We start from the raw sequence: 25,052 nt of genomic DNA, 5'->3' as shown, positions 1-25,052 counted from the left end.
CCATTATTTTACCATTTACCAATATTGGCTATGTTTGTTTTATCTATTGTTGCTCTGAAAGTAATTATCACTTTTAAATATCTTTAACATTTTTATAAATAATAATTTCCAGCAGCAGTCATCACAATGAACTGGTGGGCAAAAGCTTTCAGAAAGCAAGAAAACAAAACTGCTGTTGAACATTGAATTCGGGATCTGCCTCTGAAATCCTGGCCCTGAAGGAACTGTTTAGGATGGTTTCTTCTTCTTCTTCTTCTTCTTCTTCTTCTTCTTCTTCTTCTTCTTCTTCTTCTTCTTCTTCTTCTTCTTCTTCTTCTTTCTTTCTTCTTCTTCTGCTTCTTCTTCTTCTTCTTCTTCTTCCTCCTCCTCCTCCTCCTTCTCCTCCTCCTCCTCCTCCTCCTTCTTCTCCTTCCTCTGTTTCTTTTTCTCCTCCTTCACCCTGAATCCAAAATCATGGCATTATAGGGAAACATTCTGTTTAAAGGTATTTATCAGGAAGTGTTTTCTTCTTTTTATTTTGTAACCTGAATATTTTTATGAGTTATCTTATTAGCAAAGAGAAGTTACTAATGTCATGAAGGAATATAGGAGTCTGTCTGGGATTATAATCCAGAGAATGGTGAAATAAAGATTTATATAACTTTATTTTAGCTAGGCAGGACAGAGGACCCAGGCTCCAGAAAACTTTGGTTTGTCTATAGGATCATGAGAACAGATGGGCTGACTGTCTTGTTACCTGGACTAGGGGTCTCACATCTAAAGAGAGAAAAGCAACAACTTTCTGTAATGGTCTCTATTTGGGAATATATGCATATATTCTTGTCATTGAAATCCTCAAGTAAATCAATATGAATAGATTGTCATCTACAAGTGATCTTCAAAAGGAAATCAAATACATTTATACACTTTAGTGTTTATAACTGTGTTGCTTTTCATCAGACAGAAATGCTTTTCAGCTTCTGTGAGTTTTATATCTTAACCTTAGCTTACGCTGTTTACTTAGTTTCAGTAAACTTAAAATCTTCATCAGATTATATATAACTGTGTAAACACTGGAGACCTAGACAAGAACTAGTTTGCAGTAAGACCTTGGGAGAACATTGTGATATTAAACAGATGCTGAATTTGAGCTATCTCTCTCTCTCTCTCTCTCTCTCTCTCTCTCTCTCTCTCTCTCTCTCTCTCTCTCTCTCTCTCTCTCTCTCTCTCTCTCTCTACCTAATTTTTTCTGTTCAAAGGTCTTCTTACAAAATTTTCAGTGTACTGTGGGAAAATATTAAAATTAAAGTTCTTAACTCAGTCCTGGTAAGCAGTTCCTACATCACCCCTTTCCCAAAAGAAATCCTTACAAATTGTGTATTTAGGGCTTGCTAATATCTGAAAATCTCCTGGGTATATTCCAAGGAGTGGAATAGCTGGGTCTTAAGGAAGCCCTATTCCTATTTTTCTGAGAAAGCGCCAGATAGATTTCCAAAGTGGCTGTACTAGTTTGTATTCCCACCAGCAATGAAGGAGTGTTCCTCTTTCTCCACATCCTCACCAGCATGTGGTGTTGCTTGAATTTTTTATCTTAGCCATTCTGATGGGTGTAAGATGGAATCTCAGAGTTGTTTTGATTTGCATTTCTCTGATGACTAAGGAGGTTGAGCATGTCTTTAAGTGTTTCTCAGCCATTTGATATTCCTCTGTTGAGAATTCACTGTTTAGTTCCAAGCCCCATTTCTCAATTGGGTTATTTGGTGGTGTTTAATTTCTTGAGTTCTTTATATATTTTGGATATTAGACTTTTGTCAGATGTAGGGTTGGTGAAGATCTTTTCCCAGTCTGTAGGCTGTCGCTTTGTTCTCTTGACAGTGTCTCCTGCCTTACAGAAGCTTCTCAGCCTCATGAGGTCCCATTTATTAATTGTTGACGTTAAAGCCTGGGCTGTTGGTATTCTGTTCAGGAAGTTGTCTCCTGTGCCAATATGTTCCAGGCTCTTCCCCACTTTTTCTTCTAAGTGACTTAGTGTCTCTGGTTTTATGTTGACAAATGGATTGAGCTAGAAATGATCATAATGAGTGAGTTAACCCAGAAGCAGAAAGACTCAAATGGTATATACTCACTTATATCTGCATACTAGCCCCAAGGGGCATGTCCCACGAAAGCCTTCACTTACCAGGAAACTGGGACAGAGGGGAGGGCATCCTATTGGAACTCTAAATGAGAGACGCATGGGAGAATAGCAAAGTAGAAGGATCCAGAGGGTCCTAGAAACCTACAAGTAGAACAATATGATAGGCAGATTTGGGCCCAGGGGTCCCGCTCAAACTAAGGCACCAGCCAAGGACAATACAGGAGGTAAACTTTAAACCCCTACCCAGATCTAGCCAACAGTCAGAACATTCTCCACAGTTGAGTGGAGAGTGGGATATGACTTTCACACGTACTCTGGTGCCTCACATTTGACCATGTCCCCTGGAGGGGGAGACCTGGTGGCACTGAGAGGAAGGACAGCAGGTTACCAAGAAGAGACTTGATACCCTATGAGAATATATAGGGGGAGGTAAGCCTTTGCGACCTAATAAGTCTGGTTTAGAGGTCCAGCCTCAACACTTGCTAGCTATACAACCTTGGGAGAGTGTGCCTATACACTTGCACGCCCCCATCTGCAAACACCATTATCTAGAAGACTAGACATAAAATAGGCAAAGTACTTGGTATATGATAGTGTGGATGTCTACTACCACATGAGGTGAAATGTCAAAAGAGAATCATTTCCTTCAATTCTTTTCCTTGTTGCTTTGCTGAGTATAGCAACAATAAACAAGGATGGGCAAGCAAGTATCTCTGTAGTAGGACTAAGAGTTTTGGGTGTCTAAGACCAGGAGTTGGATAACTGGGTCATATACCCATATTGTACTTTTACATCCCCACAACTACTCATATTATAGCTATGTTTCTTTTTTAATTGGGAGAAATTCACACTGATTTTTTAAAAAATAGCATTTATGTTTATAGGGTACCACGTGGTATTTTGATACATGTCGATGTTGAATTATGTGTCATTTGGGTTTATGAAAAACACTCAAATCATCTCTTAGATTTTGGAAATGAATGGTATGTTATGATGGCAACCATAGCATAGGAGAGCCCCTTGTTCTTATCTACCTGTAACAAAGAATCCACTGACCCACCTTTCCCTAGCTCTCTCTCCCTTTTGCCCATAGCCTCCACTGTAGCCAACTTTCTACACTTGCCTTTTTTGAGAATAACTTTTTAAAAATTTATACACACACACACACACACACACATCCTGACCACAGCATCCCCTTACTCCACTCTTCTCAGTTCTACAAACACATTTTCCTCTTCCCCAGATCCACTGCTCCTTTCTTTCCTTTCAGAAAAGAGCAGGCCTCCATGAGACATCAACCAAACATGATGCAATAAGACTATGCACAAACTCTAATGTCAATGCTTGACAAGACAACCCAGTAGGAGGAAAAGGGCCCCCAAAGCAGGCAAAAAAGTGAAAGACACTTGCACTCCTATTGTTAGGAGACCTGTAAAAAACCCAAGCTTAACAACCACAACATATATTCAGCGGACCTAGCATGGATCCATACAGGCTCCATGATTACTCTCTTGGTCTCTGTGAGGCACTATGGTCCCTGGTTCATTGATTTCATGAACCATGAGAGAACAACATATTCTAAGTTTTACAAATGAATGAGATCATTTGGTGCTCATCTTTTGTGCTTGGCTTATTTCATTTAACAGGATGTCCTCTAGGTCCATCCATATTGTCACACATGGCAGGATTTCATTATGTTTTATGGTAGGACATTATTTATTGCATTAGGTCTACATACCACATTTTTCTTATCCATTTATCAAATGATAAATACTTAAATTGTTTCCATGTTTTGGCTTCTGTGAATAGTGATCTCTTACAGCTCTGAGCAACCCTTGCTAGCTGGAAAAGTAGAATGACCAAGAACTTTGGGAATTGGATAAGCCTATGAGTCACTTGTAGAGAATAAGAGAACCATGGAGTATGATATTCCTAATATCATTATTTTTCTTTTTATGAAGGTATCTTTTTTTTCACTTTTTCTTTTTTGGCTTTTGAAACAGGGTTTCTCTGTATAGGGTTGGCTTGCCTAGAACTCATTTGTTAGACCAGGCTGGCCTCCAATTCATAGAGATCTGCCTGCCTCTGCTTCCCCGAGTGCTGGGACTACTACACGTATGTGTCACCATGCCTAGCTATAAAGATATCTTTTAAAGAAAGATTTTTTAAAGTTTTAGTTTACTTTTAAAAGGAAATGTTATTTCCTTTATATTTTTATTGAAATTTCATAGATGGTGTTATATATGGCAATGTTTGTTACATAGTATTTATATTCCATATCTAAAAGACATTTGCTTTTATTTTAGAGTCAGTTTTCCATTTTTAAGTCAAATATGCATTGAGAATTAGAAATAATTAAACTACTCCAAGCATATAAATTTAGCTTTTTAAATGCTGTTACTGTATCCAATTTGTTAAATAGAATCAACTTTGGTCCTAAAGTTTTCTCTTCTCATTTCTTTTTTAAAAAATGTATTTTATTACTTTATTCATATTTTATTACAATCCTGCACATATACATGTGCATCACATGTATGCAGTACCCATTGAGGCCAGATAAGGGCATCATATTACTTGGAAAGAAGCAGCCACATGGATACCAAGAGCTGAACCCAGGACCTCCTTGAGAGTAACAAGTGCTCTTAACCACTAAGGCATCTCTACAGCTCCCCTAGTGCTAATTTTTTTTTTGGCAGTAAAATGTTCTGCTCCAAAACTGAATTTTGTCGAAGATGTTGAGATTTATCTTATAGTCAGTAACTGATCTTTCAAAGCTGACAAATGTTAAACACATTTGGGAATCTTTTGGTGTAAACAGTATCATGATCATGGGAAAATTATTACCTTTATATTATTATTATATTAGATTTCTGGTAATTGAATTAAAACTTTCATTTATTGAGCAAGTATTAAATTGGTTTAGAATTTTTTTAGTAGTTTCTGGTGCTAAGAATCAAAGCAAATACTTTGTGCATGCTAAATAGGTTTTATGCTGCTGAGTTATATTCACAGCCCATAATTATCTATATTGCAAAGGGGTAATCAACTGAAATACAACTAAAATTGTACCTTTTGAAATGCTTGGAGTTTGGGGTAGGGTGGATTAGAGTACCCCAGGCCCTCTTGCTACCTACTGTCTACAATACTACAGTGCAATTTAAAAATACTCATTCTATTCAATATTTAGACAGAAAACACTCAGATCAGAACAAATTTACTTTGCCATTGATGAGGTTAATATCCATCAAACATAGCTAATATACTTAATTTATAATTATTTTAAAATTATTTTTCAGTATAAACTTTAACAGCTGAAGCAAATATAGTATTTAGAACAGCAAAGGTTCAGTTTTACATGATTATTTTTTACCTTCCTGTTTACATTCTATATCTGAAAATATTTCCACACTACTTTAGGTCTATAAGCTCTGCACTTTAACCCTCATTGTAACACTAGATTTCTTAAAACTGACAGACAGCGGAAATTAATGAGCTATAATATCTTTTAAAGGTTCTGGGCATTTAATTCCAGGAGCACAAAGTATCCCATGGAAATGTACATACTAGGAGCAATGAACAAAATATTTCTTTTATTTTTATAATTCTTTGAAAAACCAAACAATTGTGAAAGACAACATATGATCAACTTGAACTCATCTTAGCCTTTTAAAAAAAATCTGCAAAATGGGGCCTGGAGAGATGCTTCAGCAGTTAAGAGCACTGTCTGCTCTTCAAGCAGGTCCTGATTTCAATTCCCAGCAACCACATGGAGGCTCACAACCATCTATAATGTGATCTAATGCCCTCTTCTGGCATGCAGGTGTACACATAGGCAGAGCACTGTATACATACTAATAAATCTTTTAAAAACCTGCAAAATACATTAATAGTTAAAATGTATAGACATTATAGTTGTTTTAGTTTTTTTGAACATGTCTTCCAGTTGTATATTGCCAATATTTTATTTAGGTTAAAATTCATAAGCACATAATCAATATGCTTCAAGTGCTCTAACAATTTTAAATGTCTTTTATTTTGTTGAATTCATTCTATGCTGAAAGAATGTTGTTGAGACATCCCACTTGATCATTTGACTAAATGATCATCAAATAGCTTCCTAGAAATAAATGTGCCAGGGTACTGGGAAATCCAGTGGAAATAGCTAGGAAAGAGGGTCTCCAAAATCTTTTCATTAAAATGTTCCTCCCTTGAAGGCCTATCCACCCTTTCACTCCTCAACCTGACTCTTATTTCTACATATGCTCATGAAATTTATACTTGGATTGTGTAGTATACGATTTGAACTCATTTTTGTTATTTTCCTTTACATTTTCAGAATGCAGCTTGAAATGAATACTAGAAATGCAGGTTATTCATCCAGGCTTATGTGTTTAGCAAATACTTTGATAAACTACACAGTGTATCCAATTTAAGACTACTTACTTAAAATCCCATTGTACATTAGAAGATAAAAGACAATGCTTGTCAGTTGATAACTTAAAACGTTGTGGTTTTCGTCCTTGATATATAAAATTAGTTATCAGTAAAGATTCTGCAGTAGGAAATCAGCCTCAGAGTACATTGAAGAGGATTTTCTCCACATGCAAAATTTAAAGTTAGATATTTCAGACACTGCGAAGTTGTATTTGCCTGCTGTGAAACACTTGGAGAAAACCTACGATCCACATCTGAGCTTGGCATTGTCTGTAATTCAAATGTCTCCTAGCTTCCTATGCTAACATGCAACGGCACATTCCAGGTAACGACAGAAGAAAATCTTTTCAGCTCATGATGTCCAAAAAAGTGTTAGTGTTTGAAACAGAGGCAGATGAACTAATTCTTTTTTTTTTTTTTTTTTTTTTTTTTTTTTTTTTTTTTTTTTTTGGTCTTCTATAGATTGTCACAATGTAGATAAATGAAACTTTTTGGAAATATCAAAAAAATTTAAAAAAAGGACAAATGCCACTGGATACACTTCCCACTCAGGCAACAGCAGTTTCTCCCCATAACCCACAAACTTCTGTAAATTCACTCTCAGGATTTGGGACTAAGGTGCAACATTTTTGAAAGACTGGATCTGAGGATGGCTCTCTTGTTCACACAGTGTGGAAACAGGCTGCTAGTGCATCACTTGAGATGTGTAAGTGTACTCTGGCCCCTCCCCAGGATTTTATAATGCCATCAGTATCCAAGCTTGAGGGTGCCCCACTAGTCCTTATATCACCCCCCCCCCCAAGGCTCATCACTGAACACCATAGCCAGATTTTGTTTCTACATTCTTATGACTCAAAATGGGAATAAAATTTCAAGACATGCACACTTTGGGCATGGGACACAACTACCCATATAAGCCATATCCAAGGTGTGGTGACACACTTCTTTTTTCATAGTTTGAGGACAGCCATGTCTCCATGGAAAGATTGAGATCAAGCTGGGCTACATACCAAGAATCTGTCTCTACAACGAAAACCAACAAAGTCTTTGGAATGGTTTTAAGAACTGCTAAGAAGTTGAGGATTTCCCAGCTCTTGAAATCTTCCAAAAACCAACTATCTCATTTAACAGACCATTTATATATAGTGATGAACTGAGACCCTGTTATCTATAGAACAGGCTAGTAATCATGTTACTTACTGACACTGCTCAGGCAAATAACCAGTACTAACTTGATCTCTATCCTCAGGTACTAAACTGATTATTAAGATGCATGCAAATAGTGGGATAAGGGTGTAGCTCAGTAGCAGCTCATTTTCCTCCTATGCTACAGGAGCTGGGAGCTAATCTACCCCACTATCTTTCTGACTCTCCAGCACAATGCTAACTCTAACCAGAATCAAATGTCTTTGATCTACTAAGTCTACAGCAGGCTCCTAAGTGGTGCTTTTCCAGAGCAAAGAGTTTCTTTCAGACTGGGATAGTCCTTGGAGTTTAGTGATCAAGATCAGGAGTATCAGATTTCCTAGTAATATCTCTTCATTCATCTGTGATGAGAACTATTATGTGTCATTCTTTATCCAGCTGTGGGTGGCCTGGGTCCCATGTCCTGCAGGCTGGTCTGGGCACTACTTGCCTTCAGATGAGAACATTTCTCAATCAGGGGTGGCTAGGGTACTTTAAGGGTGAGGCCTGAGGCAGAGGACACTAGGCCAGGTGGTGAAAAATGAGTTTTCCATGAGGTGTCATGGCTTAGCTCTTTTTAGAAAGAGATTGTAGGTGTAAGATGCAGTCGAGACTCAGAAGCTCCACAAGCCTATGATGAAACCTAATGTTACAGCTCTGTTTTTAAGCTGCTGTGTCAAACACAGCAGAAGAAGGTGGATATCTGACACCAGCTGACAGGCAGATCTGGTTAAACACAGGCCATGCAGTACTTCATCTGGGTCAGCATGAGCTATTGGCAGTGCTAGAGCAGGCCCCAGCAGCTGTAAAGGCAGTTCCACCACAGCTGTCTGACCATCGGGCATCTAGGTGCGTCCTCCCCCAGAGTAGATGGAGTCTCAGATGATCATGGTGGAGGAATGACAAGCAAGAGAGAGAGGAGGAGCACAAGGCCCCCTGTAAGCCAGCCAGCCTTTATTTATAAATCTTGGGCACTGAGAAGGGATTTTGGGTATGAGTGTGTCTGATTCGCTAGGACTAAGAGTGCCAGGATACTTCATCTACATACAGTGGTACAGTAGCTCATTTATGTGCAGTAACACAGGGGGAGGGATCCCATCACACGAAGGAGAAAACAGTACTTAACTATTCTATGTTTGAGGGTGATGACTTTGAGGTACAATTAAAGGTCATTTGCTAGAGGCTAGGATTGGCTCAGCATAGGGTGGGGTACTTTCAGGAATTCCCTGTGCTGGCTGGTCAAGTTCCTTATCGGGAAAGAGTTCAGCTTGTAATCTTCCCTGAGGACTATGTGAGACTCCTTACGAGATCTGAGGTTACCAGATCAGGTGAAGTGAGAACCCCCACAAAGAAAAGGGAGTCCACCTTCATAGAACGAATGTAAAAAGGCTATCCAGAGGAGTGAGACTTCAACCTTATCCAGCAGAGTCCCACAGTTATGTACGCTTCACAGGCCTGGAAATGGCTGTATATTAGAGGCTGGACTTCAATAACAAAATAAAACCTGCCTTTTTGATGAGGATATCTAGTCTACATATGCAATTATAACACATGCAATTATATCAGCCACTCCCAAAGCATGTTGAGTTATCTTTGTTTCTTGAGCACCAGATGCCATATTTCATTAAACAAACCTTAAAAGGGGATTGCTTGCCTGTTAGGGAAGATATAGATAGCTACAAATAATTTTCATAGCAGCTAAGAGATTATTATAATTAAATTTAATCATGAAGGAAATTTAGACTTGGGGTTTTTTGTTTGTTTGTTTGTTTTTTGATTAGTTGGTTATTTTTACTGCAGGTTGTTGGTTTGAGTTCAGAAGAAGCTCAATTTGAGAATCCATTCCATGTCTTCACATAACTGTGCTACAATAAGTTGTTATCTTAAAGTTTTAACTCCACCCTTTACATTTTTGTCATATATAAAAGATAATCTCTAACATCAACAATGCTTGCTAAATATTAATATTATTTTTACCACCATCTACATTATCTATTTTGCTTCAAAATTTTAATTTAGCAATTATACTTCTAAAGCTGTATGCCAATGAAAAATTCAAAGTTCCTGAAAAAGATGGCCATTAATTGAAAAATTGTTTATGATAAAAATTAAAATAAAATCATCAACTTATAGAGAAGGTTTGATTTCTTTACTAATCATTAAGGAAAATAAAATCACATTACAAAGAAAAATCAGATGAAATATTGTAAATCCTAGTGCTACCATGATTAAAGCAATATTTGGAGGTCATGGGTAGTATACATTCTTTGATTATTAACAGATATGAGTGTTGCTGCAGGGAGATGTATCATTATTAAGTCATCTGTCTGATCTAGTGCCAACAACAGCATCTAATGATTTCATTCCTGGATCATCTTTAATATGTAGAATTAGAGATGTCTGAAAAGAGGTGGCTATTATTATAATAGCAGTTTCCTTCTCAATTGCCTGTGTTAAGTAAAATAATGTTGCATTGAAAAAGAGTGTACATTTCTTAGTAATTGTGCACAATCCCTTGTCTCATGATTCAATAAATCATCTCACACCTGTCAGCATGTATAGTCTAAGATTTATTGCATGGTCCATTGTGTAGCAGATAGCTCTTTGGCTGCAGAACAATTTTCTGAAACTAATTTAATCAATGTTTTTATAGTACAGTGAACTGGGGCTTGATGTCTCAAATATGTACTGATGTCTTCAGAACCATGTGACTTAATTCTATCCAATTTTGGAGTGGAATTAACATTTGGCTTCATGTGACTTCAGTAACAGACAGGAAATCTTACAGTGCATTGCTATTTGTGTATAGTCTTTTATCAAGCAAACCTAAATTTAAATAGAGGGGAAACCTCTGCTAGTCACTGAAATGCTGTACAAGAACAGAAATAAATTGTAGATTGATGGAAAGACACAACTGAAGGCCCCAAATGAACAATAGACTCAGTTACTAGCCAATTAAAGAATCCAGTTTCACTGAAATTGAATGTTCATTTTGTACTGTGCTTCTAATTATAGCTGGCTGGATTGGAGAAACTCTAAACCTTATAATATTGAGAATTTTACATGCCCGTTCAAAAATATAATTTGATCTATTAAGAAAGGACAAATTTTTAAGTTTTGATGCAATATGTGCTTAATCAGAAGGTACTTTGGTGGTTCTGTCACACAATTTGCCTGGGCAAAATGAAAGGAATAAAAACAATTTCACAGAAGATGATGATTAGAGTTATCACCTTTAGAAGAAAAGAAAGATTGAGCCAGGTGTGGTGGCACTTGCCTATAATCCCAGCACATAAGAAACAAAAAGAAGACTGTGAGCATGAAACCAGAATGAACTACACAGAGAGATACTGTCTTAACCAAAGCAACCCAAAAGGCTTTGGGCAGTGGTTGGACACAAGCATAAGGGAGAAGTAACACTGTAGAATTGTGCTGGGGTTTACATCTGGAAAATGATAAAATCTTTTTAAAGCTAAAAGATAGGAAGACATTCCAAAGGGAAAGAGAATTCAGTTATGAAAGCCTAATTTAAAATAACAAGGCAGTATCAGGAATAAGAGTTAGGATAAAACTTGGAGTGAGAGATGAGAGTTTAGGTCTGTGTTGAGATCTGGGATCAACATGAGTATTTAGGAAGAGGAGAGAATTGAAACTGTGAAAAACAATGTGTTAGGAAGGAGAAGTGAATATATGATGTCATCATTTATCTTAACTGGAAGTGGGGGAACATGTTCTGGCAGAAAGCATACTTGTGAAAATTGTACAGTGCCTAAGTATACCTTTAATTTTAGTAATTGTGTCCTTGAAAATTTGGTCATTTGCTTTAAGTGGCCACTTATTAAAATAAAGATTACACACTGGAGAAAGACAATGACTTAGGGAAGACCACAGGTACTCTGTATTATGGCTATGGTTCAAGTGGCTAGACCTGATTTGTTGGGTGTAATAGGAGTCTCTGGCCTAAGATCATCTTAACAGTGGTAGTAAATCATATAGAGGACCTGTGCCCTTCCATACATTATTGTCTTTCTGTAATATGTAATGAGAGAGGCAGGGTGGACAAATGAAGCAGAGAGATACCTTAGCCACCCCTTACCTTCTCCACTCTCCTATTTTCTTTAGGAAAGGTGAGAAAAATCTTGACCCTGTTGAAGTTGAAGGATGTTGGGATATTGTACATAAATGGTTCTCATAGTGAGATATCCCTCAGGGTTCCAAAGTTGTAGCCAGTAGATCTGAAGTAGGGTCCAGCAATCTCATTCACACCAGTTCCCCAGTACTGCTGCTGTTGGCCCCATGGAACCGATAAGAACTCCAGGCTTCCTTTCTGGAGTCTGTAGTGATTTGTAACTGTTCTATTTGGCATGTCTCTTCTAGTTCTCTGTATATTGGACAGTTTCTTCCAACTGGCTTAACAGCCAATGGTACTTTTCAAAAAGCAACATTTATTCTTTGACTTTGACTCATTAGCAAAACATTATGTAGGTAAATGAAAATGTATTCCAGGGAAATGAAAGATCGTTTCTCTTTGAAGTACAATGACCCTTACATTGTCTTTGGTTATGTATACATAAGTGAACTCTAATGGGAAAACAGTTGAGTAAAAAAAAATTGTATAGTACTGAAAGTTAAATAATTAACTCTCAAGAATTTTCACCACTCAGGAAAGTAGTCATTAATCAAAGAAATAGTACTATGTTATCACTTCATTTTCCATCATTGAAAATATTTGCATTTTACATTTTAGGCTACCAGGCATTACATGTTTAGGGTAGTCATATTACCAGAGTTAGTCTTTGAAAAAAATAAATACGTTAGTGGGCCACTTCTTTTGCTAAAAGAGACTGAAATTTGTCACCTAAATCTTCAGCTTAATATATTAACAATATTTTTGAATTATAAACATGTATAGTACAATTCTGTTGCATTTCCTATTAATCACTGTTGAAGTCAACATACCAAATTTATGATACAAATGTTTATGAAAAGTATGAAAAGAAGTTGAATTTAAGTGTTAGAAATACTGAAATGATTCAATAAAACATCCCCTAAATTTCTTAGCAGCAGCAATGCATGTATCCCTGATAGCCACAGTTTTAGAAACTTCCCCAGATTTTCTCTGATAAATTCATATTTATGTATACAACTATATGTGATTATATTTTTGTACTTCTTAAACATGGAAAAGCATTAGTTTTGTCTGAATAACTATTAAAACATAAAAGTAATAAATTGTATTAATCATTAATTTTTGTTCATTATCACTAAGATTATGACTTCCTTGCCAGCAGTGGTTTTCCACATTGGCTGGATATTATTGTCATGAGGAGCTTCTGAAAACTCCACTCCTTGAACCGCTCCCAAGACCTGGTTTTCTAAGCCTGCCAAAAATTGTGTATAAGTTCAAGAAGGATCTCTTCACTTAGTACATGGCCATCATCTTTGCTTCCTTCTAATACAGCCACACTGGTTTCATTTCAACTTGGTAAAAATTATGTTGTATGGATAAAGGCAGTATGAGTCCTACTAGAGACTGAAGGAAGGGGCTGAGTAAAGGTGGGAACTAAAAACAAAGGAAGAAATTCATTGAAATAAATTGGGATTTACAATTTCTGAACCCCAAGCAAGTGTCAATCTTGGAAGGTTATTGAAAGCCATATAACGTCAGCATACTTTCATATTCATTGATTTTGTAAGATGTCCCCAAAAGAGAATTCTCTTACATAACATTGATTTTGTAATTTCCCAACATACCAGACATACATTGAATACATAGGGATTTTAATTTAGCTGTTTAAGCCAGACTATAACCTCCTTTGGCCTTAAATACCTTTTGCATCATCAATGATAGTGTGACAAAATTGTGAATAGTATGAACTCTTCTTGGGAATGCTACAAATTCAAGAGCAAAGCTGATCACATATTGAATTTTAATAATAATTTTCAGCATCTGGGCCATAAAAAGCAATTCCTATAAAAACCCAATCCTTTGGAAGGTGAATATTGCTATATTAATAAAATAAGGCATGGTTACCTATACAAGATTATTATATCAAAGGTTTGGTTTGGTTTTGTTTGGCCACTTCATTTTGAAATATGTTCACACTATCTATTTGAACCAGCATGACATACTGGATGTAAGGTTCTGTCTTACAAAGAAGAGTTTTGTCTTCCTACAGTATCTGAATAATAATAAATGTATTTGCACCCATCTAAGGTCGTGAGACTACTTCAAGATTCAGGACTGATGAAATATGTTCGTTGGTATCAATTAAAATGCCATTTAAGTAAGGAAGACTAGAACATGTTTATTAATGAGTATCTGGCAATGTCACTGTCTACTTAATGGAAGATAAGAGATAAGATCAACATTATTCAATCTCTGAATGATAGAGAAAGTAAAACTTGAAATGACATATACAAATAACATGTATGACATCCATCAATATTAGAGGATTTTATTGACATTAATTATACAGTGCTTTAAGCCCCCCTTAAAGGCTTATTTTATGATTAAGGGGGGAGGAGGCTGAGGGAAACAGCATCAACAGAGATGGCAATTAATACGAGCTTCCAAATCCTATGTGCCCTCTCAGCTCAACATACTTAGTCACAAACAAACAACAAACAAACAAAAAACTGACTAATCTGTGGTCATGGTCTTGGTTTATGTATTGATTGAATTTGTGAGCAAAGTTTCTTTTTCTTTCTGGGGCTAAATCTTCTGCTCCTCTGGACGATAAAACCATAATTTCTCCAATCATTCATTGCATTTACCAGTGATTTAGTTGCTTTTGTCTGAAATGAGAGAAAATTATTTGACTAGTTAATAAAAAGAAACCAAAAGATTCTTGTATCTAAGGAGTAGAATTTGAGGAATACTCCAATATTCCTGAAATTAGGACTAAATTTGTTGTGTGGATCTTATATTGAGTCTTTCAAATAGTTGGGAACAGCAAAGAATGAATAAAATAATAAAACAAACAAACAAACACTGGAACTGCTTGTATAGAAAAGGAGAACAATGTCTGGCAAATAACTGAATAGTAAATGTACTGCTCTTCATAGACAAATTTGTAACTCTGGTACTGTAGCACAAAGTTATCATAGCGGAATGTGAATGAATTGGGGCATTAAGATTCCATAGGCTCCACCGGGTGGAGTGGTGCATGCATGTAATCCCAGCACTTGGGAGGCAGAGACAGATGGATCTCTGTGAGTTCAAGGCCAGCCTGGTCTGCAAAGTGAGTCCAGGACAGCCAAAGGAACACAGAGAAACCCTGTGTCCATAGGCTCAGAAATATAAATTTCTTATACTTTTTACATACCCCAAATCTCACTTTTTATTAAAAAACAAAAACAAAAACAAAACTATTTCTAGGGACTAGAGAGGTGCTCAGAGGTTAGGAACACTTTGTGATCTTACAAAAGCCCTGACTTTGGTTCCCAGAATCTACATGGATGCTCACAGCCATTGTGGCTCCAGTTCTAAGGGGCCTGACATCATCTTCTAGTGTCTATGGGCACTGCATAAGATGGTGCATAGATGTACATGCCCACAAAACACCCATAAACATAAAATATAAACTTTAAAATTGAAAACAAACTATTCCAAGACATATTGTATGTGATAGTACATTTCTGTAATCTCAATATGCAGGTGGTAAAGGCAGAAGTTTGAGCCCAGGTTGTTTCAAAGGTAAAGAGTAAAAATTCTGAAATGTAAAATCATCTCTTATCTGTGAAGCTATAGAAAATCAGGCAGGAGATAAGCTCTGGCGTGTAGCCATATATTACCAACCTCTGGTTTAAGATATAACTATAAAATCCTGAGATGAAAGCTTTTCACTGGAACAAATGCAAATGAATTCGTGTGTGTGTGTGTGTGTGTGTGTGTGTGTGTGTGTGTGTTTGAGAGAGAGAGAGAGAGAAAGACAGACAGACAGACAGACAGGCAGGCAGGCAGGCAGACAGACAGACAGACAGACAAACAGACATGATAGGTTATAAAAGCCTCCAGTACAGTGGCAAAGGGCACTCAGCAGGAAAGCTGAGAAATTACACTATTCATGCTCCTAAGACCTATGCTGTGTAATCTTATAAAATGCTTCTTAAAGTGTTCTGCCAACAATATAGTCATTCTTCTTAACATTTCTCTCCAGGCACAAAGTTTGCAACTTCAGCCATTGTATTTAAGCTAGAGATACTCAAAGATTCTTTGTTAGTATAGCTTCAATCAGAAGTGATACTCAAAATTGAGAAGTGGAGGGCTGGGGATTTGACAGGATTGTAGAACAGTTGCCTGACATGTGAATGGTACTAGATCCCATTTTTGGAACTGGGAAAAACAAAAGGCCTAAGTGCATTTATTAGTCAGTTTCTCACCTCTCATAGAGGCAGAAATGGAGCTGAGAATAAGAGGTGAACAAAAAAGGCCACTCACGTCTGTAATACCTGGACATAACTCATCATTGAATCTACTAAAATTGTAACTAAATGAATACGGCTATACAATAAATATTTGCTTACCTCAATTAAGATTTGAACGTACATCTAAGACCATAAACAGTATTTAAAAATAGTTATCTGTATATTATTGACTACCAGGTTAGAAAAATAAGCATTCAACTCCTGATGATGGAATTTATAAATATATAGAACTGATTTTGAGGTGTTAATATAGAAATTTCAAATAAAACCTGACAAGGTAAATATAGGATCACATATCAAAATGACTTAAATTGCAGCCCATGGAACACTAGACTTGAATTTGTATGCAGATTGTGTTTTATTAGGTTTTGAAGTTCCCTGGGCAGCCTGCCTTGCCAGGGCATTTGGAAATAGTAACTATCATAACCAATAAAAAAAGCATTAAAAATTAAACCAACACAAATCAAATGTTTTTGAAGTCTTTTGGGAGTCATGCCTGAAGATAGCCTCAGACTCTTGCAATGTAATTATACCATCTTAAGAGTTCAGTTACATATAAAGGATTTATGCTTTTATGCAGGTGGCATGTGTTAATACAAGTGTATTTTCATATTAAGGATTGTGATTAATGTTCTTTAGAAGAAAATGTATGGGTTGTGGGACTAGACGTGTCTGTATCCTGATGGCATTAGAGTGGTAGTATTAGGTGTCAGGGCTACAAACACAGTTCCTGAAAGTCGCTCTGAATGTTGTAGAATGAAACAAGCCAGATCTGTGTTTGCCTTGAAAGGTATCCAGACCTAATATTATACTTTAAAGACATTCTGAAGCATTGACTTCAGAATAAGAGCAAACATTCTTTAAGGCCTGGGAAAACCCAAAAGGAATTACTGAAATCTCCTATTTCAGGCATACATTTTAATAGCAGTGTTCAATGACAAGTCATTAATTCCTAGCAATCCGACTCTTAGGTATAGCTCTCCAAAGGCTGAAATTAGGACATTTGTCTGCTTACCTTGTTATTTGATTGGGTAGAAGTACAAAGCCCATCTGTTAAGTTGGATTTACTATTCTCTGTTGATGTCCACATCGATGCCTCAAGGCTTATATCTGAATTGATGTAAAAATCAGCTGTCTCAACACAGGTTGTTAAATTATCAGCTCAAATAAACTGCACTATGTCCCATGTAATAGGTTAGCTATGGCTCCATGAAAATGAATTACAAATACACACATTAAAAACTAAAATAATAGGAAAATAAATCACCTTTATCCACAAAAAAGGTATGACACACATCCTTTACAATTTTATCTTTCAGAATATGTTCTGCAGTACATCATTTGGTTAATATTAAAAGATTCAATCTAACAATTTGCATCATTACCTTTAAAGGTACCACCCTGAACTCTTTGTATTCTTCTGTGCTGGTAATGGTAGGAGGCTAGCATTAGAAAGCATGGAACAGTACCACACTCACTAAAACTTTATAGTATTGGTCAGCTTGTTTGCACTGTAGTGAAATATATCAGGCAGCTAATATTTAATGAAGAGAAAGCTTTACTGATTTTCCTTTTTTTTTTTTTTTTTTTTTTTTTGATTTTCCTTTTTTGTATTTTTTGGTGAGACAGTAGCTCTCTATGTAGCCTGGTCTGGCATGAACTTACAGTCTTCCTGCTTCTCTTTGCTTCTTGGCTACTAGAGAAGGAAAGGTTTGTTTAGTTCATAGTTCTCAGGATTCAAGGTCACGGTACCTGTGTTGACTGAGTTCTGCTGGAGGCCATATAGCAATGGTAGATGGCAATGGTGGAATTATACATTGAAGTAAGAAATCACTTCTTGAGCCAGGAAACAGAGTAAATTTGGGGAGGGCTTCTAAAGCAGGCCTCTTGAGAGAATCTCACCAATGAGTCTCATGAATACTACCTTCCAAGGCATACTACCCAGTGATCTCTCACAAGGCCCTAACCAGTAAGGATTATTTCTGCAACTTTGAAGTAGCACCACCCTAAAGGTCTTGTCTTGAATTACAAGTGGATCTTTGTGGAACAGTCAAATCATATCCAAACCATAGCACTTAGCCTCAAACAATGACTCTTAGCAGGTTCTTTCCTCACACAGAATTAGCAGTGCTGTGAAAAGCTCACCTGGGCATAAGGTTATGAATTAAACCTAGGAGAAATTTGCTTTCATTTAAGATAGAATTTGAAATAAATGTGATGCTTTGCTACATTAAATTTCAGAAAGGATGTCCAGCAAATATTCAGTTTTTTGTGCTGAATGTTCCCACGTGATTATTTGAAGGTGTGTGACAGGGAAGGGATAAGCAAAGACGAGTCTACAGTACTTGGTGCATATTATGGTTTTGTTTTGCTCTCTTTTCAAAAGTGATATATATATATATACACAATCTATGTTGAGACAGGTGAATTTTACATCAATTCAGAGATAAGCCTTGATCCAAAAAGCACAAGGAATGAAAAGAAAAGAGGATATGTAAGTGAGTGTGCTACTGATATGGACCCTCACATTCCTACCCAATGAGGCCCCAGGGAAGTTTCTATAGACAAATCCTCAGAGTAGTTCCATCCAGAAGATGGAGGAGCTGTACCACTTTCCTAATAATTGCATATTCTTTCTGGTAGAGAACTGATTCTAGGGGCATCAGCTTCTCTTGAGTTATCCCAGAACTATAGTTTGCCTATCTTGAATCCACATACAACCCTGAGACTGATGATCACAGATGCATTCAGGAATGAAGAAAAAAAGGCATCAGCAAATGTGAGAATGATGCTTTGAGTTCAAGGCCAGCCTGGTCTACAAAGTGAGTCCAGGACAGCCACAGCTACACAAAGAAACCCTGTCTTGAAAAATCCGAAACAAAAAACAAAAACAAAAAAACCAAGCCAAAGATATATCCACTGATTTGCACATTTGAGATGGTAGCCTACATCCCTTCAGGATCATAACTGGCTCCTATACTTCAGGTTGTCTAAAGCTTGGCTTGACAAGAACATGAAAAACTACTGGTGGTTTTAAGGTGACAACAGAAAACTAAAACTATTTTTTTATATTTTGTAGACTTTTAGATATCCATATGGAAATAGGCACCACATAGGGAAGTTTTGCTTTGTTTTGAGTCAGGGTTTCATGTAGCTGAAGATGGCCTTGCGCTACTGATCCTCTCACTTTCACCTCTCAAGTACTGTAGTTTCAAAATTGTTACATTGAAAAGTGTTATCCTTTCCCCCTACAAAGCACAATCAAAATTAGGAGGTTACAGAGCTGCAGACCACCACACAAGATGTTAGTGACAGAGTTAAATTCCAGAAAACCTCCAGTGAAGACCGTGTTGTGAAAGCTTATGGGTAGATAGATTAGTGAAGACTGGATTTTGGTACTGTCCCATTGCCGATGTTCTCTTCACAAATATTGTCAGCCCTTTTGGTAGGAGTTGGAAGTAAATCTCTCTCCTAGCTTAATTTACCTTTATTGTATGTCTAACAACCTCTGGAATTCTTTGTGTACCTTAATAACACTTAGTTTAAGTTTGAATAACCCAAAAGGACCTGTGTAGGTCACAGTGTTTAAGCCATAGACTTTAGTCTCTGTATCAGTTAATTAAAAACAGATTTTATGTGTGAGATATACTTAAAAATGGGAGGGACAAGCAAGCAGATGTTTGAAGATTCTGAATGTGTTGGATTGCATTTATATGGCTCTCTTACTGATTAGATTTAGAAAAGTCATACCTATAACAATTGAACTGTAAACAGTTAGATGATGTATTTCCCTAGAAACTTCCTGCCATGCATGGTCAGCCAAGAAGAAAAGTAAAATGACTCTCTAAGATTAATGCACTAAAAGAAGCCGACAAATGCACCTTACTTTAGTCATATCTAAACCAAGGACATTGAGTAATGGAATTCTCAGGCTCAAGACTTAATCTTTGTCTCTAAAGTCATTACAGCTACCATTAATTTACTCCAAATAATAGAATCTCTCTCCCCTCCTTCTCTCTCTTTCTCTCTCTCTCTCTGTGTGTGTGTGATTCGTTTGAAAACAATCAGGTTGCATCTAAACTGCTGTTGGACTCATTCTCTAAAGTGCCTTCAAGTGTATATAACCAAGTTTAATCATGAGTGGGAAAATATCAAAGTCCAGAAATGGAATAAGGGGAATGGTGAGGAAAGACTGAAGCTGGACTGCTCTCAAGAAGTGAGGAGGGAGTAGAACAGTGGGGATATAGGGAACACTTAGGAGAGGGTACACTTCTTGTGGCAAAAGGCAAGCCTCACACAGCTGAAAGAAAAGATCCTTCATGCACACACTTGGCACACAGGATCCCTCACACCTTCTCTGGAATTGAAGTCAACCATGGAAGTCACATAGAAGGAAACCAGGCACTGAGCCAAAGCAGGATTTGTGCCTCACTTGAACATAGGTGTCTTGTGGGAGTAACCTTTTTGGGAAAAGAACAAATCCTAACCTCAGAGTATGCACCTCCCCTCGCTAGGCTACATCAATTCCCAAATCACAACACGGGGAACAAAGTTCATAGCAGATGAGCTGTCAGACAAAAATTCCAAGACACAAGCTTAACTCAGGTCCTTGGGAAATGCTAAGCATATACCAGGAAGTGTGGATCTTCTCTTTCTCAAAAGAGTTTAAGAATAAGTATGTTTAGCTTTCTTGGAATTCTGAGGGGAGTTGCATTCTTGGAAAAGGAATACAAAATTTTAACAAGAAAAGGGTATGTGATAAAGAACCTACTGGAAACAAAATGTGCTTGCTCATTACAAAAATCACTACGCAAGTTTTACTATGGAGAGTTTCAGGACAGGGTGGGCTACAAAGGAAGTCTATATTTCAAACAAACAAGTAAATACAAACTCCCAAAACTAAGCAACAGGATAAATGCCAGGTCAATAAATTAAATTTGTTTAAAAATAACCAAAGGTTTCTACTTCTGGCACACTCAAGTTAAACATCAGTTGAAAGCAATTCTCTTCTTTAGTTTACCTTTCTAAGTGAAAAGTTTAGGTAAGGAAAACAAGCTATTTTTTTTTTCATAAATTCTAGAGCGAAATGTTTTTTTCTCTTTTTTTTTTGATATAATCCAGGGCCTTGCTAGACATGTGCTCAATCACTATGCCATACCCACAATCTCTGTCTTCTTTGCTAAACAGCATTACAAATTCAATGTCTATTATATCTTGTTCATAGAATTTTCCACTATCCCATGTTTTTGCTGTGTTTCATTCCTTTCATTCCTCCTTGATCTTGTCATATCATCCCTGCTTATGGAACATTTGTGTACATGATTAGGTCCATCTGTGTCTCATCGTCTAAGAAGGTGACACTGTTGTCTAATGAAAACTGCATCTCTATGTGTCTATCCTCAGCTGAAAGCTTTCGTCATCTTGGATATCTCTAGGCAGCCATCAGCTCTCCTACACCCTATATTTCTAGCCTCCCTCCCTTTCCCAGTTACATAGCCATCTCCCCATGAACAGGAAGTAAGGCTTTTTATTTTTATGTCCCTAGAGTCTCTCTCAGATGCTGACATTTACTAAAATCTTAATATGTATGGTTTGTGAGTGGATAATAAGTGAATGGACAGTATAAATGGAGAACACATGGAATAAGAAGGAATGGAGAAATTTTAATGACTCTTACTCAGAGCAGATGGTTGTTTGTGGTAAAAAAAAATGTGATTAAATATTTATTCCATGAAACTTTCAATTTGATGCTTTTAAAGAGTGGTCCTATTTTAAGATGCATAATGATATGAATATAGGGTTCAAGGGCATTTGCACAGACAGAGAGAAATAGTGGAAACACAGAGGATAAAATATATTATGACTGAGAAGTGTGAGATATATGTATGTCATGTGTATGACAAAATTTTCTTACAGATACTCTAACTGCCATTTTTTTTTTTAACCATATCTGGTCAATTCAAACCTGCTTCTAAAAGATTAACCTCATCTTAACCATAAATTGGTAAATCTCAAAATGCTAAAATTAAACTATATGCTATGTGAATACATCTTGATATTATTATCATTTCTGCCTTAGGCAAAGGGATAAATATCAAACTATGTACTTTCTCCCTAGTTCAGGATCTACCGAATTGTAGCTAAATATCTAATTAAATGTAAATGAGTTAACACAGTGAACGTTAATAGAAGCATAACATTTTAATATCTCTAGATGAATGTTTGAAATACAACCTTTGAAAATCTAGTTTAAATTTGACAAATACTTGAAAAAGCATTAGTAGCATTAAGATTTCTGAAAATCCTACCCTTTTTCTGAGGATTAATAATTTTGTACAAGTGAGAAAGTATGCAGAATAACATTTCTCTCTTTCTTTTTTAAACAGCAAAACTTGGAGAGTAATCTCACCAATCTCATTAAGAGGAACACAGAACTGGAGACCCTTTTGGCTAAACTCATCCAAACCTGTCAACATGTTGAAGTGAGTACCCACCTGCCCCCCCCCCCCCCCGTGGTATATTCCAGATGAGAAGTACTAGCTTGGATTTTTTTTCTGTCCACTCAATTCTACACATTAAAGGACATATATTTCTTGTGGTTAGAGAGATGGCTCAACTCCTAAGAACACTTGTCAAGTCAAGTAGCTTCTAATCTCTTGCAACTCCAGCTCGAGGGATCTGACACACTCTTTTGGCCTCCATAGGTGCCCTTCCACATACACATACACATGTACACATACACATGTACATACAAACACAAATAATAATACTGAAATATTTTAAAAAGAAAAAAATCTTTCTTTCTATTAAATACTTTACAGAAGCCAAACATATACAACAGATGATACTGGAAAGAATTAGAAGTTTAGAGACTTCTTTTACATCCAGAGCTGTTGCATCCACATTCCTTATAACTCTGGACTTTTCACATGCCATTCTTTTTTTTCCCTTGGTTTTTTGAAGACAGGGTTTCTCTATGTTAGCCTTGGCTGTCCTGGACTTGCTTTGTATACCAAGCTGGCCTCGAACTCACAGCAATCTGCTTGACTCTGTCTCACATGCCACTCTTTTTTTTTTTTCCAGGCAATGGGTTTTTTTCCTTTTTTTATTATTAATTTATTCAAATTACATTTCAGTTGTTAGCCCATCCCTTGTATCCTCCCATTCCTCCCTCCCTCCCGCTTCCTCCCTTTTCTCCTCCCCTACGTCTGTGACTGAGGGGGACCTCCTCCCCCTGTGTATGCTCATAGGGTATCGAGTCTCTTCTTGGTGACCTATTATCCTTCCTCTGAGTGCCACCAGGCGTCCCCATCCAAGGGACATGGTCAAATATGGGGCACCAGAGTTTGTGTGAAAGTCAGTTCTCCTTCTCCACTTAACGGTGGAGAATGTCCTGTCCATCGGCTAGTCTGGGTAGGGGTTCGAAGTTTACTGCCTATATTTTCCTTGGCTGGTGCCATAGTTTGAGGAGGACCCCAGGGCCCAGACCCTTCTGTAGTTTTCCAGGACCCTCTGGATCCTTCTATTTCCTCATTCTCCCAGGCTTCTCACACCTAAAGTCTCAATAGGATGTCCTCCCCTCTGTTCCAGTTTCCTGGTAAGTGAAGGCTTTCGTGGGACATGCCCCTTGGGCTAGTATGCAGATATAAGTGAGTATATATCATTTGATTCTTTCTGCTTCTGGGTTAACTCACTCATTATGATCATTTCTAGCTCAATCCATTTGTCCACAAATTTCGGGAATTCCTTGTTTTTAATAGCTGAGTAGTATTCCATAGTGTATATGTACCACAGTTTCTTTATCCACTCTTCTACTGAGGGACACTTAGGCTGTTTCCATGATCTGGCTATTATGAATAAGGCAGCTATGAACATGGTTGAGCATATGTCCTTGTTGTGTGGTAGTGCATCTTCTGAGTATATTTCAAGGAGTGGAATAGCTGGGTCTTGAGGAAGCCCTATTCCCATTTTTCTGAAAACGCGCCAGATAGATTTCCAAAGTGGTTGTACTAGTTTGCATTCCCACCAGCAATGAAGGAGTGTTCCTCTCTCCCCACATCCTCGTCAGCATGTGGTGTCAGTTGAGTTATTGATCTTAACCTCACATGCCACTCTTAATACCATAGATTTTAGTCATCCTCACAAAGAACACTCTCCAAGCACACTTTAGAAGATATATTATAAGTTTACTAGGGCTGCCAAAGCAGGTCCAGTCACAAGCTAAGGGCCATGTCAATTGTGAATATTTGTCTTATTTTCTGTACTAGAGTCACATCTCTTTTCTCCAAGTCACAATATTTTATCAATAAACTTTGAATGAGTTTTTTAAAGCAATTTTTTGTATATCGATTCCATCTTTTCCAAAAGAATGTGAAGTCTTTGAAAATATGGATCAAATATTATTCATCTCTGAATTTCAGAGTCTTGTACATTTATTTTGAAACAGAAGCTAAAGACCCCATCTATCTGTATGCCACCAATTATGTACTGATTGGTTAAAAGATCAATTTAAAATAAGCAAAGAGTCCCATGAAAATTGTTCTGGACAGATATGCATGGCAATTAGACCTTTGAATGCTTACAAGACCATCTGCCCGTAATATCCATATTTGGAGAGACAAAGTATTTATTTTCTCAGACTTGTCAAAGTACATTTATATAATTGTACATATTCATATTCATACATATATATGTATATAACAATAATAATCAAAGAAAAAGGGCTATTAGCCTGAAAGTTGGAGGCCAAAAAGTGACTTGGGGAGGGTACCTGGGAGAGGTTAGAGGGAGGAAAGTGATGTAATTTTCTTTCAGTTAAAAAACATGTTAAAATATATTTTTAAAAAACCCTAACATCTTAACAATATATTAGTGATTATGTCTACTA

General features: G+C 37.0%; 1 protein-coding gene across 6 annotated transcripts in view; it reads left to right on the top strand.

Moving 5' to 3' along the window:
- Positions 1-25,052, top strand: part of Mid1 (midline 1) — a 351,166-nt gene that overhangs the window by 253,781 nt on the left and 72,333 nt on the right. For all 6 annotated transcript variants that reach the window (XM_051141312.1, XM_051141306.1, XM_051141311.1 and 3 more), the window contains exon 3: positions 22,552-22,647. In XM_051141312.1, the coding sequence (XP_050997269.1) occupies positions 22,552-22,647 (96 nt within the window). The remainder of the gene's footprint in view (positions 1-22,551; positions 22,648-25,052) is intronic.

The sequence above is a fragment of the Acomys russatus genome, chromosome X, assembly GCF_903995435.1.
Source record: "Acomys russatus chromosome X, mAcoRus1.1, whole genome shotgun sequence".
Classification (NCBI taxonomy): Eukaryota; Metazoa; Chordata; class Mammalia; order Rodentia; family Muridae; genus Acomys; species Acomys russatus.
Note: the sequence above shows the minus strand (reverse complement) of the source record. Positions and strands in the feature narration are given on the sequence as shown.